This window comes from Megalobrama amblycephala, linkage group LG1 (assembly GCF_018812025.1).
Source record: "Megalobrama amblycephala isolate DHTTF-2021 linkage group LG1, ASM1881202v1, whole genome shotgun sequence".
NCBI lineage: Eukaryota > Metazoa > Chordata > Actinopteri > Cypriniformes > Xenocyprididae > Megalobrama > Megalobrama amblycephala.
Window position 1 is genome coordinate 58,496,864 of NC_063044.1, and position 17,902 is coordinate 58,514,765.

Genomic DNA, 17,902 nt, shown 5'->3' on the forward strand with positions numbered 1-17,902 from the left:
GCACAGAAACACACTGCAACCTTTAATCCTTTAAAGACAAATTTGGGCATGGAGGACTAGAAAACATATCTTGAGGTTTTCACAAATAAAAACCACAGAAGCAGACCTGGTGAGAGCACAGAGTGCAGAGACGATGATGCCGGCCAGGCTGAAGGAGCTGAGCTCGGCGTCCTCATGTAGGAAGACTTTGATACACCGCTCAATCTCCTGCAGCTGCTCCTCACACACAGGCACACCGGCACCCTCTGCCTTCAGACGCTCTACCTGCCGCATCAGCCGAGTGTTGGTTTCTGCTGCGTGGTGCTGCAGCGCCATCTCGATACTAGACAGAATCTGACACGTGGCAGGAGGGGGCTGGGGTGCAAACTGCATTTCATACCTAAAAAAAATAAATAAATAAAAGACTTTCATTTATATTTGATTAATTATGTATCATGAAAATTAAATGGAAAGTCACAGAAACCTTTGTGATTATAAATGTAAAAATGATTGCAATATTTCCATGTTTTTCAGGACATAGGAACCCCTAAATTAAATCTGCGATAGAGAACTCTTCAGAAAACTTGCACTAAACCACTCAATTCATATGGATAAGTTTTACAATGTAGTGTGGTAGTTGTGTAGCTATCAATAGAGTTTGTGTTCCGAAGATGTACAAAAGTCTTACGGGTTTGGAACGACATGAGGATGAGTAATTAATGACAGAATTTTCATTTTTGGGTGAACAATCCCTTAAAAAAAAAAATCTTACTGACCACAAAGGGAAGGAAAAGCAGCCAATAAGTGTTCAGCATGTCTTTTTACTAATAGTGAACAATCAGTAGATGCACTTACTGGTGATAGATTGTCTGGCAGTGATCAACGGTCATGTCACACACCAGCTCCTCCATCCACTGTTTCCACGTGTGAACTCTGTGCCTGTGCAGCACTGCACGGGGGTACAGCAGGGCCACGGTGGCGTAGCTGTGCAGGTGCTCAAGACAGCCACGCAGCTGAGAGCGCCGCTGCTGTAACAGAGCGCTTACCTCCGCCTCCAGCGCCTCACATTGGCTGATCAGATGTGCTTGGCCTGCATTCTGCAAGAAAGCTGTTGCTGGCACATAGCTGGGTGGACCTGCAGTTTCCAAGGACCAAAAGAACAAATTGGAAGTTTGCTTCTCATCATATTTCAATTCATATTCAGTAAAAGAACCCAAAACAAATTCTGTACCTAAATCAATAGGGCTACTGATCTCCTGAAGGAGGCTGGCAAGCTGGGTGGCTTCTAAACTGGCAAAGGCAGCTTGATACTGAGAAATCCACTGATCCAGATCTGACAACTTCCCCTGAATGGCATCCTGTACAGTCCTCTGCCTGGACTGCAACTGAGTGTGCTCAGAGTATCTACAAAGGGATGGGAGACAGAACAAGAGCAAGAACTTTTAAAACGTACAATCAAATCTACACTAATGATAAACGATCAAGCAATAGTCATGAACAGCTGAACATGATTCCTTTAAAAAAAAAAAAAAAAAACTATCTGCTGACCTGTGCTCCAGGGAGTGGATGGGATGATCTGCTCTGGTGTCAGCATCCTCCAGAAACTCCATCTCCTCCAGCAGCTTGCCCTGCACTTTCTCGACCTTTGTGAGCTGCTCCTGAAGGTTCAGGTACTCCTCCACTGCCTCCTCCACCTGTGGCAGTACACCAGTCATCTCATCACGGTTCTTAAACCAATTCACCTGAGAAACAAGAAGAAAAAAAAAAAAATCAAATTTATTTGTATAGCACTTTTCACAATACACAAAGGCAAATTCAAAGCAGCTTTGTGGAAATTCATGAGGTTAATGTTTATATCATAATATCTTCATGCCTTATAGTTGCATTTACAGATTAGAGCTGAGCGATAATACAGTTTGCATTATGTGACGATACAAGCAATCAAGCAGTTGCGATATGCTATACAAATCGCACAACACAATTATGTTGTATGTTTTCAGATAAAGTTGGACATACTTTTATTGGCCAGCTCTTTATATAAAGCTGGATATATATTAGTTACATTTTGTGATTAAATAAATCAGGCAGTTGAGATTTCCTAAATGGTATGCAAGTATTTAATTTATATTCAACTTTATATGTAGAGTTGTGTAATACATTATAATAGTTAACATTTTGTGACGACATAAACCAGTTTGTGTTCATTTTTGCCCTATCCAAGCTTAATAAAGAAACAACTATAATTAATCAATTAGTGATTAAAATAGTGATACAGAAACATGGCTCAAACTATGGAAACAGTTTGTAATTGGACTATGGACAATTCCATGTGCTGCAAGCATTCCTCACATTTAAGTGCATTTCTGTACAAATAGCACATTTGAGAATTTGCAATTCTCACCTTAATCTCAGCCACACGGGAAGAGAAGAGGCTACGTGTGATGTCTCTCTCCATCTCTCTCTTGCTCTGCTTGTTCTCCGCCTGCTGGCCACCTCCTCCGTACACAGCTCCTGCAAAGCCCACCTCACCACCTGCTGTCCAGTCCACCAGGGGGTCATACACAAATGCCTCTAGAAGAGTCAAGAGGGTCTCCCTACCACGCCGCATTATCTGGATCACCTGAAAGGGAAGGACACCACTCCAATTTGTATGCACTTTCTAAATTAGACATTAAATTAATCCATCATTAAATTAATTCTCACCTGTTCACAGGACAGCCTAAAGATGCCCTCCACTCCTGTGACCCCCAAAGCGGTCTCAATGTTGTGTGTCATACGGAAAGGAACCTTTTCTGGTACTCTCAAGCTTTTTCCTGTCAGGATAATGAAGTATTTATATGTCAATGCAAATGCAGTGTTTGGACACATTTGCAAATGAACAAGCACTCACCTTTCTCAAAACAGACATTGTAGTCTATGTGCACCACCTCGCCTGTTGTCATATCAATCAGCACGTTGTCCAGGTGACGATCCCCCAATCCAATGATGTATCCCACCATTGACATCACAGCAGTAGATCTGGCATAAGACTAAATGAGACACCCAAGATTGTGTTACTTATAGTACGATGATGAACTTAATCTAACGCTGTGCCGAACATGGTTAGGACATGTGAATTGTGGTTCTTCTAACCTGAGTCACGCTCCACCACTCACTGGGGGTGGTACAGGAGCACCAGAGCTCCTTTGCCAAGAGGTTAGGGGGCGTGGCCTCCATCAGTTCTCGTAGAACGTCTCTCATGACACTCAATGGCCAATCACGGCGAGACACATCCAAACTAAGCCCGACAGCCTTTAAGGCAGGACTGATCTTACTGTAGTAGAGCTCACTAGGCCGTGGGACCATCGGAAGATTCTGAGGCTGCTGGAATGAGTCTTGTGCCTAAATTTAAGAAAAGATACAACATTATCAAAATGTTTAATTATATGTTTACACATAAATGTCGATAATAGATAGTCAGTTGCCATAACATAAAAAACGAGAAGTTCCTGGAATAGCATAACCACTTAATTAGAAGAGGATTACTATGGGAGGAGGGGTCAAATTTCAAATCTTTTTGTTTTTTTTTGCCATTTAAAATGCATCAAGATTTGCTATGCTTATATTTTCTGTACAATTTGGCTAAAAGTATCAATATGACCAAAAAAAAAAAAAAAAAAAAAAAAAATATTTATTATGATTATTATTACTAAATATCCAACAAAATAAAAATATTACTAGTATTAGTAAATACTAGTACATAAAGCATTTAAAAAATATATAATTATCGTATTATTTGACAGTACAACTCTAAAATTACCATACTAATATTTATGGCTATCTTATTTCCTTCATTTTCAAACCATCAAGCTTTTTTGGTGCTTCTCTATTATTGACAATAGCTGGTTTATAAGTGCTTCCCATTACAATTACACATTTAATTTTTTTTTTTTTTTAAGTTAACGTAGTAATGGAAATGCTTGTTTTTTATGATTTTAGTTTTGGTTAACTATAATAACCCTGGCAACGACGTTATGTAAAACACTAACAATTTTCAGAAGTGTTTTGTGTTAATTTTCACCCTCACCTTCTGGGCTTGGACCACAGCCTCACGCTGCTGCCAACGTTTGTACAGGCCAAATAGTGGAGTGGCTCCATCCACCCACTGAATGAGGCCTGATCTGGTGCCCAGCGGTGTGACGGAATAATGACGAGCATGAAACCTCGGACTCTCCTGCTGATTCACCTTAGTGAACATGGTGTTGACGATAGACAAGAACTGCATGATCCTCTCGTCCAAATGCAAGTCCTCTAATCCTAAAACACAGAAATTGGCATGCATTAAAGGGATAGTTCATACAGAAATAAAAATTCTGCCGTCATTTACTCACGCTCATGTCGTTCCAAACAATCATCACATAAAGCGTCTTAGATTAAACCACTGGATTCATATGAATTGCTTTTACAATGTCTTTATAAACTTTTTGAAGCATCAAAGTGTTGGTGAAATGGACTTTAAATGGAGGGACAGAGGGTTTCATTAAAAGTATCTTTATTTGTTTTTGAAAAATGAACATAAGTCTTGTGTGTTTAGAACATCATGAGGGGAAGTAAATGATGAATTTTCCTTTTTTGAGTGATGTTCTTAACATGAGGGTAAGTAAATGAATTTTCATTTCTGAGTGATTTTCTTACCCATGTTCTGACTTATTCATACCTTTGAACAGGTAAGGATAGTTTCTGCCATCAGAGCCTAAGAAGTAGAGCTTCTTGGGTTTAGTTTTAGTTGGCAGGATGGTGATGGTGTTGCCTACACTCTGGATGGTCACTGCATCTGTAGCAGACACCTCCCCCGGTAGCGCCATCTCGGTGTTGGCCATGGCAATCAGGCGCGGGCTGATTTCATCCAGCCTCAGGAGGTAACTTGTTCGTTTCTGCGCCCTCTGCTGCAAACTCAGCATGATCTGTGACAGGACGAGTAGAAGAACAAAAGGTGAAATGCAGAGCATGCATATCAGCCTTTCAGAAATCCTATGCACACCGCTGTACTAACCTGTTTGAAGGGCACCCAGCTGCTGGCAGGATTGGCTGGATTAAGAGGGTTCCTAAGTCTCTTCTAGAGCATTGTGGATGGCCTCTCCGTACGTCTCCTGAAACCACGCCTCATGAGGCGTCTCTGCTGGAGCAGCCGTGATGCTACGTACGTGATCCAGTGCAAAAACCACAGGTTTCATCAGAGCAGAATGCTTCTCTCTCATAATAGCCACCTTCTCATCCCTAATCCACAACAACCACAAGAAAGAAAAAGGAAATTTGAATTTAAATGATTTTCGGCAAGAGTCATGCTTAGTAATGAAGTTTCTTCTTCTATATCGATTTCCAGGGTCATGACTCACTTGCGCAGTGTGTTGTTGTTCTGAACTCTCTTCACCTCGTCCTCCAGCTGTTGAATCCTGCGCAAAACATGCATGTGTTGCTGCTGCAAGACCCCCAACCAGAGCTCGTCCCAGAGCAGAGTGACCCTCCTCAGCTCACCCACCAACATCTGCACCTGCACACACAAGAACCAACAAAACAACTCTTACACACAATGGCCTTTAACACAATCACACACTTACAGAAAAGTAAAGACCTTTCTGTAATACCTGCAGCACCATGGTGGGGTTGGCAGAGGAGAGCTTGTCTACGATCTTGCTGTAGCAGTCCTGCATCATGGCTTGGTCCTCGCTAGAATACATCACCATCTCCTCCCCGCGGGTGCTCTCCTGAGAGGTAGGCCCACTGCCCATCTCACTCTCACCTCCACAGAGAGCCTCTCCCTGCATGTTCCCCAGCAGGGTTGGCAGGGACGATGGCAGCTTATTACCTGGCAGAGGTGAAAACATATTTTTTTTTCCCCCAAAGAGGCTAAACTTGAATACACACTCCCTAAACGGAGAACTTATTGGATGTTTAAAGCAGTCTGTCCACCAAAGAATTTTATCTGTTTTTTGAATTGTCTACAATTGGAGTGCTGTGTATTTTAAAATAGCCAAAAGAGGAAAGAGGCACTGAGTGCTTCTAATTTTTTTTCTGGTTGCCAGGGCGTCAGTCATTGAACATCTGTCAGTACAGTTTTTGACGAAGCAGTGCACAAGTAGAAAAACTACAATGATGAAAGCAAGAAAATGAAGTGTCAAGAGGGCAGACACAGATTTTTACTAACTAATTTTACACCATCGGACCTGAGCATACAAATATGTAAAAATTTCATAATGACATGGCTGATATTGCTGGTCTCCGAGTATCCTTGTCTGTACCAGAAGACAATCCTGGACTACCACAATATTAATATGAAAAATAATGCTTACTAATTAATGCTTAATACATTTTGTTCATCATGGACACCAGGGCTGGGACAATATATAATCGATGCATCACAATTCGTGGATCAATTCTGATATTTTCCAAATGCATCGCAAATTGATTCTGAGTAGAGGGCTGCATTGGGTTTGGGCTCCCGCGGGACCCAACGTAAATCTCGCGGGAGCGGGCGGTTTTACCTTTGCTGCGGGCGGGAGTGGGCGGTCAGAAAACTTTGCGGGAGACCCGCGGGGAATGGTGGGATTTGGCGTGTAATAGAAACGAGTCAACAAATGAAGATGATGAGAAGAAAATTAAAGCGGCTCTTTACTTGACAAAAAGCAAGTCAGACACTTGGAAACAATTCTTAAAATTCGCCCGTTTTATTTTGAGCATTTTCGCATGATCTAGTGCACCGTCAGAGAGGGCATTCAGTGTGTGTGTGGGCGGATCATGGAAGAAAGACGCACAAGTCTGCGACCGCAGTCAGTCAGTAATATTCTTTTCCTTCAGTAAATTATATGGAGTATTTTTGTTTTAACGGTTAATGTTTCATAATGCTAATAAAAAATACCCAATGTTTTTTATCACGTGTGGTGCTTTGGTTTTGCGGCTACTTCATCTTATTTAAACGCAATCATGTTTAAAGTCTGTTATTCTGGATGTTAACTTGAACGAATTTAGTCTGAGAGTATTTGTTTAGGCCTATTTTCAAAAACTTTGAGAGAAAGTCTGCGGGAGCGGGCGGGTTTGGACACGAACACTGCGGGCGCGGGCGGGAGTGGGCGGTCCTGGTCAGATATTCAGCGGGAGCAGGCGGGTGCGGGTTGAGGAAATCAGTCCCGTGCAGGGCTCTAATTCTGAGCTTAGTTTTTAACAGCAGATGGGACTCTAGGCTAGGTTTTAACCGTATGCTCAAATGCTCATGAAGAAGACCACTCGTACGTTCAGCTGAGACTGAGAATGAACAGCCCACTGCAAACATCCTTGGAATTCGAGTCAACCTTTTCGAACTTAATGAACGATTATTTTATAGAATGTTCAAACGATGCGTTTAAGGGATTGGAAGGAAGCACACAGTGTCATCTGCTGTTAAAAACTAAGCTCAGAATCGATTCAAGAGAGAATCGCGATACATATGGAAAATATCACAAACAATCCAGAATCATTTCTTGATTTGCGATGCATCGATATATTGTCCCACATTTGGTGGACACATGGACTAAGGGAATCAGGATGCCCCTGCCTGCAAGTACAGTACATACCTGCCGCCTGAGCCTCTCCGCCAAGAGAGATAGATCCCACAATGGCAGGGTAGAGGATGAGGTGGGGTGAATCTTGGGCAACTCTGCAAAGCAGGCTGCAGATGCTCTGTCGGATGTAGGCCTCAGGGTGATTTAGTCTGGAGAATAACTGAGGAATGATGCCTAGCGAGAAAACAGACAGCATAATCCATCTGATGCTAATAAAAATATCTACATGATGTATAAACAAAGGAGTTTATTATTGTATTGAATATCCATGTTCTTACCTCTCCAGGGCGCAGTAGGGGTGGATGCCAGGCCGTGCTCAAGACCCTCTCTCAACTCCCCAGCATGCTTTACCAGCAAGCGCAGCAGACGGAGGGTTGCCATGACAATGACATCATCGCTGCTCTGTTTGCTGCTCTGGTTGTTCAGGAGCAGCTTTGGATCGTCTTCATCTATGGGCACCTGATGATCAAGAAACCAAGAAAATTTATATAAGAAATTTGTCCAATCGCTGCGTAAATACTGAAGGAATGCGCTGACCTGTCCAGCGTTGAGTTTGAGGAAGGTGAAGTATGCCCTGCACGAGACTCGGTACAGGCTGAAGATCCGATCAACCACTCTCCTCCACACTCCGATCAGCCCATCAGTCACAGTGTCCTCGACCTCAGACAGCCATGGACATGCACTAAACAGCTGTCGGCCGATCACATCCACCATGTCGTCCTCCTCATCCTCTTCATTCTGCAAGGCCATGTCTTCATCCTGCAGGAACACAACAACACATGAATACAACAAAGCCAAACCTATTCACATCCTACGGTGCAAATAAATGAACATCAGCATTAGTCTTAAGCATAAATCTGCATAAAAGCATTATATAGACAAAATAATACCTACATTACAGTTTGGTGTCAGTAAGATTTATTTAAAGAAATTCTTTATTCAGCAAGGGTGGATTAATTGTGGATAAATGACAGAAAAGAATTAAAATACTACAATTATTTCACATCAATCTTGAAAAAACTAACAGTTTCCACTAAAATATTAAGCAGCACAACTGTTTTAAACATTGATAATTATAATAAATGTTTCTTGAGCAGCAAATCAACATATTAGAATGATTTCTGAAGGATCATGTGAACTGAAGACTGGAATAAATTTAAATGACTTTTTAAAATATATTAAATTAGAAAACAGGAATTTTAAATTGTAAATGACATTTCACAGTATTGCAGGTTTTACTGTATTTTCGATCTAATAAATGCAGCTTTGGTGAGCAACTGACATTAAAAGAAGTCTGTCAAAAACATTTTTTAATGACCCCAATATTTTGAAAGGTAGTTTATTGAAATAAATTGTCTATGTTTTGTGTTTTCATAGTGTGTAGTGTTACTAGTTTGAGACCCACTAATCTATAATCATTTGTACAAACTGTGAACTCCATAACCTGAATTCCTGCTGGGCGACACATGGCTTGACCCAAAATGCCGAAAATGGTTTCCTTGTCTTCATCACTGGTGCCTGCTGGGAGCAACTCCTCTATTTCTTTTTCTCTCCAAGGAGCAGAGGAACCCCCTCTCCTTGACTATGAACAAATAAAATAAAAATATGCAATATGAGCACATCCATGTTTTCCCTTTTTACTAATATTAACATTTTTCATAGTTAAAATACCTGGCATTGTCCACAACCTTCCTGCCCCATCTGTATGCCCAGCTGGCAAGAGCAGCCCATGATTTGGCCACTTCAGGAGCCTGAGTAGTTGAGAGCTGGTACAGCTGCCCAAGGACAAAGTCTGGCTCCCCAACGCCAACACTGACTGTGAACAAAACAAACAAACCTTCGTGTTAATGAAGGAGAAACAATGCCAATCAAATACTAATACACAACATAAATCACACTGTAAAATGCAATACTATCATCATATTAATCCTTAACCATTCAATGAAACAAATAAAATGGCATTAATATTATGCTTATATTTTAGTGGGCCAAAAGACAAAGTCAGGTCTGTTTTACCTGTAGTCTCAGTAGTAATGTGTGGCATTCCCTGATCTTCCAGTGGCAGCTCCAACAGGCCGGAGATGTTTTTGGAGAGAGCTGAGAGGCTAGTAGAGCCAGAGTTTTTCTTCACCACCATTTTAAGTTGTGGAGTCAGATCTTTCCAGTCAGCCAAAAGCCATTTGCACAGAGTGAGCACAGAGCGACATGCCGCACGTTCGCACTTCCCAGAGTGACAGTACGAAAGTGCACAGGAGCTCAGCATTTCCATAGCAGATACAGACTGACCTAAAAGAGGAAGAGGAAGTGCTTAAAGATTCAGACTGAAACACACCATGACCAAGTAAACTGGCCCAACTAAGACAACTCAAAAACACTTACCAGCAGCAAACAGAACTTTAGCCTTCTCTATCTCCAGCTCTGGCCCCCATTTCTCCCCAACAGTGCCCTCTAGTGACAGCTGCCTGAAGCTTTGCACAAGGTCCTGACCTTCAGAGTCATCTGCGGATGGCTTGCTGCACAGGCTCAGCAGACGAGTAGCCAGGGCGATGTTTCCTTGCTTACGAGCAAATTTCACCGCAGTCAAACAAAGTTCCATTAGATGAGAGTCCACTGGAGCAGAGGAACCTGGAGGAATCATTGAGTTAAAGGGGTACTTCACCACTGGCAAAATGGGCTTTTTCAATAAAACTTGGATGCCTACACAGTAGAAAGTCTTTATAAAAAAAATAAATAAATAAAAAAAAGGGTGCTACATGACTAAAGTAAACAGAAAAACTTCCCTTTTGCCAAATAATTAGAACAAACAAACACCCATTATGCACTGGGCATGTTTCCGTCCGAGGCCACTCCCACCAGCCTGCTATGAATACACTTAGTCAAATAGCTTTCTTAAGTAAAAAATACTTTGTGGCAAACTTTTAGTCCTAATGGCATCAACTTGCATTGTTCCCAGTATTGGTCATCAAGTTTGAAATGTTGACTATAAACAGTGTTTTAGGCCAAATGGAGGGGGGAAGAAGAAAAAAGAAAAAAAAAAACCAACTGAAAGAATTCTGCCAGTTCCACCCAACCCCCGAAGCAAAGCGCTGTCTCATACAGGTAAGAAAGCTATTGCCCTAGCGTTCCATTTTCATCATAATTTTGTTTAAAGAGTAGATAAAGTACGATACAATTTTCAGTGATAAACCTACCTTTACAATAACTGTCCTGTTAATAACCCCTAAATCTGACTGTTACACTTTAACAAAACTTCATATTTATAAGTCACACTTATACATAAGTGACAGATCTACCTTTGAGTTTTTGAAAGAGCTGCCGCTGGAAAGTGGTGTATCGGAGAGCATGCAGCCATGGCTGAACATCCTGCTGCTTGCAGGTGGTCAAAGCTTCACTGAAGAGCGGAATAAGACAGTCCTACAGAAAGAAAAACAAAGAACAGGGATGTTTTTTTAAAGGGAAATGACCAAGTTATAATGTAATTGCACATTTATGAGGTTGACATGGTGGCACAAACCTCTGGGTGCTGGTTACAGAGGGAGTTCTCTAGAGAGTTGGCACAGTGTAGCTGCAGGGTGCTGAGGGTGGGCAAGGAGTCAGACAGGGTGAGAGTGGAGAGACGCAGCGGACCCAAAGAGATGCGACCCGTCTGCTTCAGGTACTTCACCAGAGTGCTGAAGTTGAATACATATAAGTAGAACTACTAATCAATAAATGCTCAATACTCAATTTGTAGGAAAATTTACTATAGATATATATTCACTTACTCAGATGATACGAGAACCTTCTGGTCCTGTTCGTGATTGGTTGCGGTGATGGCACCCACAGCGCTTCTGAGCAGCTGTACCTCAATGGCCTTCTGGAGTTCTGACGGGTCTGGACTCAACACAGCAGGAAGAAGCCTCTTCAGGTCTGTCAAAACAAAAGACAATTAATTCATACTGCAGCACAGTGTTGAGTGAAGCTGACCATAAAAACTGATTGCACATGTTCTGACCAATGTAAAACAAACAGATCATGATTAAATTATTAACAAATAAGGATTTTTTTTCTTCATTTTCATAAAAATGTTATGGAGATTATCCTTACAAACAGCAGTTTCCATTCAAAGAATTATTTTTGAGCTGAGCATAACTAGGGGAAAAATTATAAAAATTCCAAACAGATTTTCTTTTTATTGCCATGTCTTTTCCCAAAAATTCTCAGCTATTTCCTGTTTTACCATGACAATGGATAGTACAGGCTGTTATCATACCAATCTTGTCTTTAGTTGTAGAGTTGAGAAGGCCATAATCCTCCCCGGGGAGAAGCTCTAGTTGGGCACGGCACTCTGTAAAATCCCCCTCCTCAAACCTGCTCAGTGCTCTAGTGGACAGACCGACCAAAACAATTATTTAAACAACTCCCATACCTAAAGTCAGGAGAAATTCATTCAGAATCATGTTCAACAGTTCTGCTGCTTCGCACCTGATATAGTTAAAGTCTGTCTTGAGATTGACACTGGAACTGCTGCTGTTCTTTTTGAGGTTCATCATGCTGGCCTGCCACTCCTGCACGGACTCCCAGTCACTCAGGGCTACGTAGCACTCACAGGCCTTATTAGCCAGGAAGTTCAAAACCTCTGGAGAGCACTCACTGGACTTCAACAACACAGTTTTTCGTCCCTCTCCTATTAAAACAGTCAGGACAGATACAATCAGAAACATCATAAAATAGATCAGGGATCAACTTCTGATATCATTAAAGATTAGCGATGGGAATCTTTTGGAATCTCATGATTCAATATAGTAAAACTACGCAGCACAAAAATTTCTAGAAGTTTGTTTCACATCTTTCATTTCTGGATGATAGCAATTCATTTTTATAACCATGGGTCTTGTTTACAATAGGGCGTTTTCGTTTTAAAGCGCACAACTTTTGCTACAGCTATGCCTGTTTACACTTCTCCGGTGTTTTCGACCCTCGAAAACAGAGACTTTCAAAAATGCTGCAGAGCCTCTTTTAGTTTGAAAATGCCAGGGTTGCATTTTAGTCTAAACAGATCAAAACGGAGACTTTTGAAAAGGATGGCGTGGCTGCCCACGTATCTCTGACGACCATGTAAACAATAACATGGGGACTGAACTGCAATCTTTGATGGCTTTGTTGTCATTTTCAGCAACCACTGTGCAATTAAACTCTTCATTTTTTAATACTGCAGCCAACTACATGGCCAAGAGGCAACCGTTTACACTTGTACGCACATGCCCAATGTGCATGAACGGTCATGTGACAAGAATAATTTTTATTTTAGAATGCCGTTTTAAAACAAAAACACACTAGTGTAAACGGGGCCTTATTTCATGTGTTCATTCAAATGGCAGATTCATTTAGAAACAAAGCAAGTCATCACCATCTTTATGAACGGGTCATTGAATCATTCAACTAAAACATTTGATTCAAAAAGTAATGAAACATCGTTGTCTGTTGCTTGGAGATGTGTAACGGTTCAATTCAAATCAGTAGAAGATAGAACTGTTATTCATATGTGAATCAATTTCCCCCTGTCCCTATTAAGTTAATTAATCATGTTAGGAATTTAGTGTGATTTGTGTGAACTTCTCACCACTGGCGGTGTGTTTAGGGCTGGAGGTGTTGGTGCCAGTGAGTTTCAACAGGGAGCGATCAAAACCTTTAATGGAGCAGTCCATCCCTGTGACAGCACACAGCTGCTCTTGGTACTCTAATGCCGCCTTTTCAAACCTTGGGCACAATGCAAAAATCAACATTTGATGAGAACAGAGTGACAAGACAAATTTGTATGGTATAAACTGGGTTAATTATTGTCAGAACACTTACTTTCCCTCTGCCTGCAGTGCCACTGAGCCCAGCCAGCCTAGACTCTTGCCAGTGTTGGCCAGACTCCAGGCTGCCAGACCTTGTATGGCCTCAGGGCATCTCAGCTCACACAATGCCTCCACCAGCATGGTGACTGGCACCTCCATTTCAGGACCCTACAGGACAAAGCACAGAGCAAAAACTATGAAGTAAGGCTTTTGGTTAATAAAGTCCAAATGGTGTGGAGCCAGTGCCTTATAATCATATATTTGCAAAATTTAAAATGTATTACATAAAATTAAATGTGTGAAGGACAATGAAACATCTAAAATTTAAGATTTTATTTTTGTTTAATCCACATTTGCCATTTGTTCACAAAGATAATTTTTTGTACCCTCTGTTGAACAACACTGGTTTAAGTCTTACTTGTGCACTGCTGTTCTTGATCTCAGTGAGCAGGTCAAAGCCATGACGGACTGTGACCGCTGGCTGACCTGAGAGAAGGCCCACTCTCATCAGTGCCAAACGAATTCTGGTTAGCCAGTCCTGGCACGTCTGTCTGTTTGTGTAGAAAAACGTTCGGATGCCCTAAATAAAGAGATGAAAAAATTAAACAAAAATGTAGATGAAAACATGAAATGCCAGTGGTAACCCCCATTAATAGACCTGGAAAAAAATAAAGCTAGCACTCCACAGTGTTAACATCAAGGCTAGCTGTCTATATACAGAGGACAGACCTTTGGGGGTGCAGTGAGAGCGCTGGCACAGCCTTCATAGGCATTGTACATGAGTTTCTCCAGGTTCTCTAGGAACTGCAGGAGTAGAGCCAGGCGGAGCTGATTGGTGTGGTGACCCTCATCACTTTCTCCTCCACTCCAGTGACTCAACTCCTGCTCTGTGTTCAGACTATGAGCCGCCAGGCTGCGGATCATACCTACAGCAGCACAGGGATAAAATATTGATTCATACACACAAAATATATATATATATATATATATTTATATATATATATATATATATATTTATATGTATATGTATATTATATTTATATATATATATTTTTTTTTTTTATATAGAAATTAACTCTTATTTTAGCAAGGACCATAAATTAAAAGTGACAGTAAAGACAATTACAAATGTAACAAAAGATTTCTATTTCAAAACAATTGCTGTTCTTTTGAACTTTCTATTAATAAAATCAATCCTAAAATTGTATCACAGTCCACAAATACAAATATATCAGGCAGCACGACTGATTTGAACATTGAAAATAAATGTTTCTTGAACAGCAAATCAGCATATTAGAATGGTGTCTGAAGGATCAAGTGACACTGAAGACTGGAGTAATGAAAAAAATCAAGTCCAAAGTCACAAACGAATTAGTTACCCATAATGTATTCCAGCTTTAATTCTTTTTAATCATTTTAATTTTTTTTTTTTTGAAGATTGGTCATTAAATTCATTGTAATCACAAATACATGGAATTGAACAACCAGCACAGTCTTCAAAATGTACAGTCATACAGATTTTGAATGACTTGAGGTGAGTCAATAGTGTCAGAATTTCAATGAGATGAACTATTCCTTTAATAAATCTGGGAATGGTTTTGGGATCAGTTAATACAAAAGCAAAAGTTCACAAACCCTCAATGGTCTGGAAAGTATCCTGGGCTCGTCCAAGAGGAGTACGGAGTTTAGAGAGAACAGTGAACTGAGCAGCCTCCCACACTGCCCACTGCCACAGCACTGCTTCAGTCTTCAGCAGGGCACGAGGAACCATGGCAGAGTCTTTCTTCTCCAGCCGCTGACAGCTGTGGTACAGTCTCTCCAACCAGGGCTCCTTACTGCAAATCAAAGAATATCTATTAAACACAGGGTTCCCACTCTTTCATGAACACCAGATTCAAGGACTTTCAAGGACTTTTTAAAGCACCATTTATTTTATATCAAGCCCCTATCAAACTCACATCCCAGCATACGGAGCGTCATGAAAGAGCTCTTACAGTACTTAACATTTTAACCCTCCTATTGCATTTGCATCCTTTTTAACCCAGAAGAGGTACAGAATCATTTGTACATTCATTTTGGAAATATACTAAAACCGTTTGCAGCTTCCTTATCTCTAATGTTAACAATCTTTCCACACTAGTTTTGGTTTTTATTTTTTATGAATCATTACTTGAGTAAAAACATTATATAGAGAGAATATTGTAAAAATAAATTTTGCAATTGAGTGAAAAAATTATATGTTATAAGGATTATATGGATCGTAATTGTGGCTTATAAAGTCAGAATATATACAATATATTATAGATATAATCTTGCAATTCTGAGAAAGAAAAAGTCAGAATTGAGAGATATAAATGAGCACTTCTGAGAAAAAAAAAAAAAAAAAAAAAAAAAAAAAAAAAAAAATCAAATTGCAATTTATATATAACAATTCTGACTTTTTAACTCGCAATTGTGAATTTAGGGTGGGGGAAAAACGCCCCCTTGGGGGAAACTAACTCTACATAATATGCATAATATTCTAATTAATAAGTAGGGGTGGGCGATATGGCAAAAATATCACGATTCATGATTTGATCAGAAATCTTTTTCATGTTGGTTTTACTATTTTGCCAGTGACTGAGCAGTACAGTCAAACTAATTTCCCTATATATGAAAAAAAAATAGCCTTACAAGGTAACAAATATATATATATATATATATATATATATATATATATATATATATATATATATATATATATATATATATATATATATATATATATATATAAAAAAAAAAAAAAAAAAAAAAAAAAAAAAAAACTTTCAGCCCAAAGTGGATGAAGATAAAAATACTAATTTCTAAAGCCGGGCACACATTTAACGACTAGCTAAAACAAGACTGTGCTCAACATACAATCGATTGTTTCCTGCGACTGAAGCCGATTTAAATACTTACACATGGAATTTGAACACCGACTGTAATCGCAGACTGAACGCAGCTGGCTCTGACTGGACGCGTTTGAGTGCGATCAGTCATAAGTATCAATTTACATTCATAATCGGCCTTACAATCGTTAAATGTGTGCCCGGCTTAAGTTTCTTGTTAAAGCTACTGTATTAAAGCAATTAAAAAAAAAAAGGAAATTCTGTCATTATTTACTCACCGTAGAAGTTGTTTTAAACCTGAATAAATGTGTTCTCTTGAACAGTTTTTTTTTTTTTTTTTTGAAGAATGTGGGAAACCAAACAGTTGCTTGTCCCCAGTGAGTCCCATAGTAGGAAAAAAAATACTATTGATGTCAATGGGTACCAGCAAATGTTTGGTTACCCACTTTCTTCAAAATATGTTCTGACAGAAGAGAGAAATTAATACAAGTTTTAATCAACTTTAGAGTGAGTAAATAAAGACAATTTTAATTTTTGGTTGAACCACCCCTTTAAAGACATAATTAACTGACACACATTCGATTTTCTCTCATCTGTTTACTTGGAATTTACACTTAACCGATGGTGTAAACCTGTTGTGTTTTTGACGGTATCAACAGAGTAAAATGCAAACGATAACATTGTCCAGCAAATGCAGTGTTTGACAGGCTTTATAGAGTGCGCGCGCTTCGGGTGTATCCACTCAGAAAAGCATGTTTTTAACCGGCAAGGCTTTAAAACTGATGCAAATGATAAACTTTTGTGATTGTGAATAACTGCAGTGAGTATAACTCTACCGCTGTGTTAACATGTTATGTGAATGTATGGCACTTTGTACTACACACAGGGTTTATGCAGGTTTCAGTAAGTCAAATTTAAGACCTTTTTAAGACATTTTAAGACCATAAAGATTGAAATTTAAGACCTACACGACGCATTACCAAAAAATATTCAAATCAAAGAAATTCTGAAAAAATCATTTTATTTCAATGAATTCAGTCATTGAAAAAGCATTAATTTAATTTACAGATAAAGCAATCACATTAGTAACCTTCCACACACATCAATGTGCCAAATGCCCAAAACCTTAGGCCCAAAATGAAAATAGGCTAAAACAAACTTGCCCTCAAATAGAATAGATTTCATCTCATATTTATTTACATTACAAAACAGCATATTAATAGCCTAATAAAGATTGAACAGGCTACTCCAACCCATGTAACAACCAATGTAGCGCACACACACACACACACACACACACACACACACACACTCACACCAGATAATCCATTTTACATAGATAGATACTTACCTCGGGATAATTAGAGTATCTATCTAACATGGATTATCTGATATATGTATGTGTGTGTGTGTGTGTGTGTGTGTGTGTGTGTGTGTGTGTGTCCCGCACTGTCCCATGAACTGTGAGCCCAGGTACCTCGACTTAACAATTCCATTGTTCCAGAACAATGGTCCTGGTGGTCTGATTTTGGCTTTCATTGAACGTTACGACATACGGCCCGGTAAGAGTACGAATCAATTCCCTCTTTATAAACTCCCCCAATCCAAATCTCGCCATAAGCGATCTTGTTGGGCCCGCAAGAGAACGGCTTCGCGA

At 39.9% G+C, this 17,902-nt stretch overlaps 1 protein-coding gene across 1 annotated transcript in view; it reads right to left on the bottom strand.

Annotated features, from left to right (window-relative positions):
- smg1 (SMG1 nonsense mediated mRNA decay associated PI3K related kinase) overlaps positions 1 to 17,902 on the bottom strand; it is a 39,070-nt gene that overhangs the window by 7,838 nt on the left and 13,330 nt on the right. Inside the window, 32 exon segments of the mRNA XM_048204471.1 lie at positions 107 to 379; positions 835 to 1,114; positions 1,211 to 1,383; positions 1,528 to 1,721; positions 2,381 to 2,599; positions 2,683 to 2,792; positions 2,870 to 3,008; positions 3,112 to 3,360; positions 4,046 to 4,275; positions 4,676 to 4,922; positions 5,012 to 5,071; positions 5,073 to 5,235; positions 5,355 to 5,509; positions 5,604 to 5,824; positions 7,566 to 7,727; positions 7,832 to 8,012; positions 8,091 to 8,312; positions 8,998 to 9,098; positions 9,101 to 9,135; positions 9,225 to 9,369; positions 9,570 to 9,839; positions 9,933 to 10,178; positions 10,847 to 10,967; positions 11,068 to 11,224; positions 11,318 to 11,462; positions 11,806 to 11,915; positions 12,018 to 12,219; positions 13,156 to 13,292; positions 13,389 to 13,543; positions 13,794 to 13,955; positions 14,105 to 14,301; positions 15,011 to 15,210. Of these exon segments, the coding sequence (XP_048060428.1) occupies positions 107 to 379; positions 835 to 1,114; positions 1,211 to 1,383; positions 1,528 to 1,721; positions 2,381 to 2,599; positions 2,683 to 2,792; positions 2,870 to 3,008; positions 3,112 to 3,360; positions 4,046 to 4,275; positions 4,676 to 4,922; positions 5,012 to 5,071; positions 5,073 to 5,235; positions 5,355 to 5,509; positions 5,604 to 5,824; positions 7,566 to 7,727; positions 7,832 to 8,012; positions 8,091 to 8,312; positions 8,998 to 9,098; positions 9,101 to 9,135; positions 9,225 to 9,369; positions 9,570 to 9,839; positions 9,933 to 10,178; positions 10,847 to 10,967; positions 11,068 to 11,224; positions 11,318 to 11,462; positions 11,806 to 11,915; positions 12,018 to 12,219; positions 13,156 to 13,292; positions 13,389 to 13,543; positions 13,794 to 13,955; positions 14,105 to 14,301; positions 15,011 to 15,210 (5,661 nt within the window).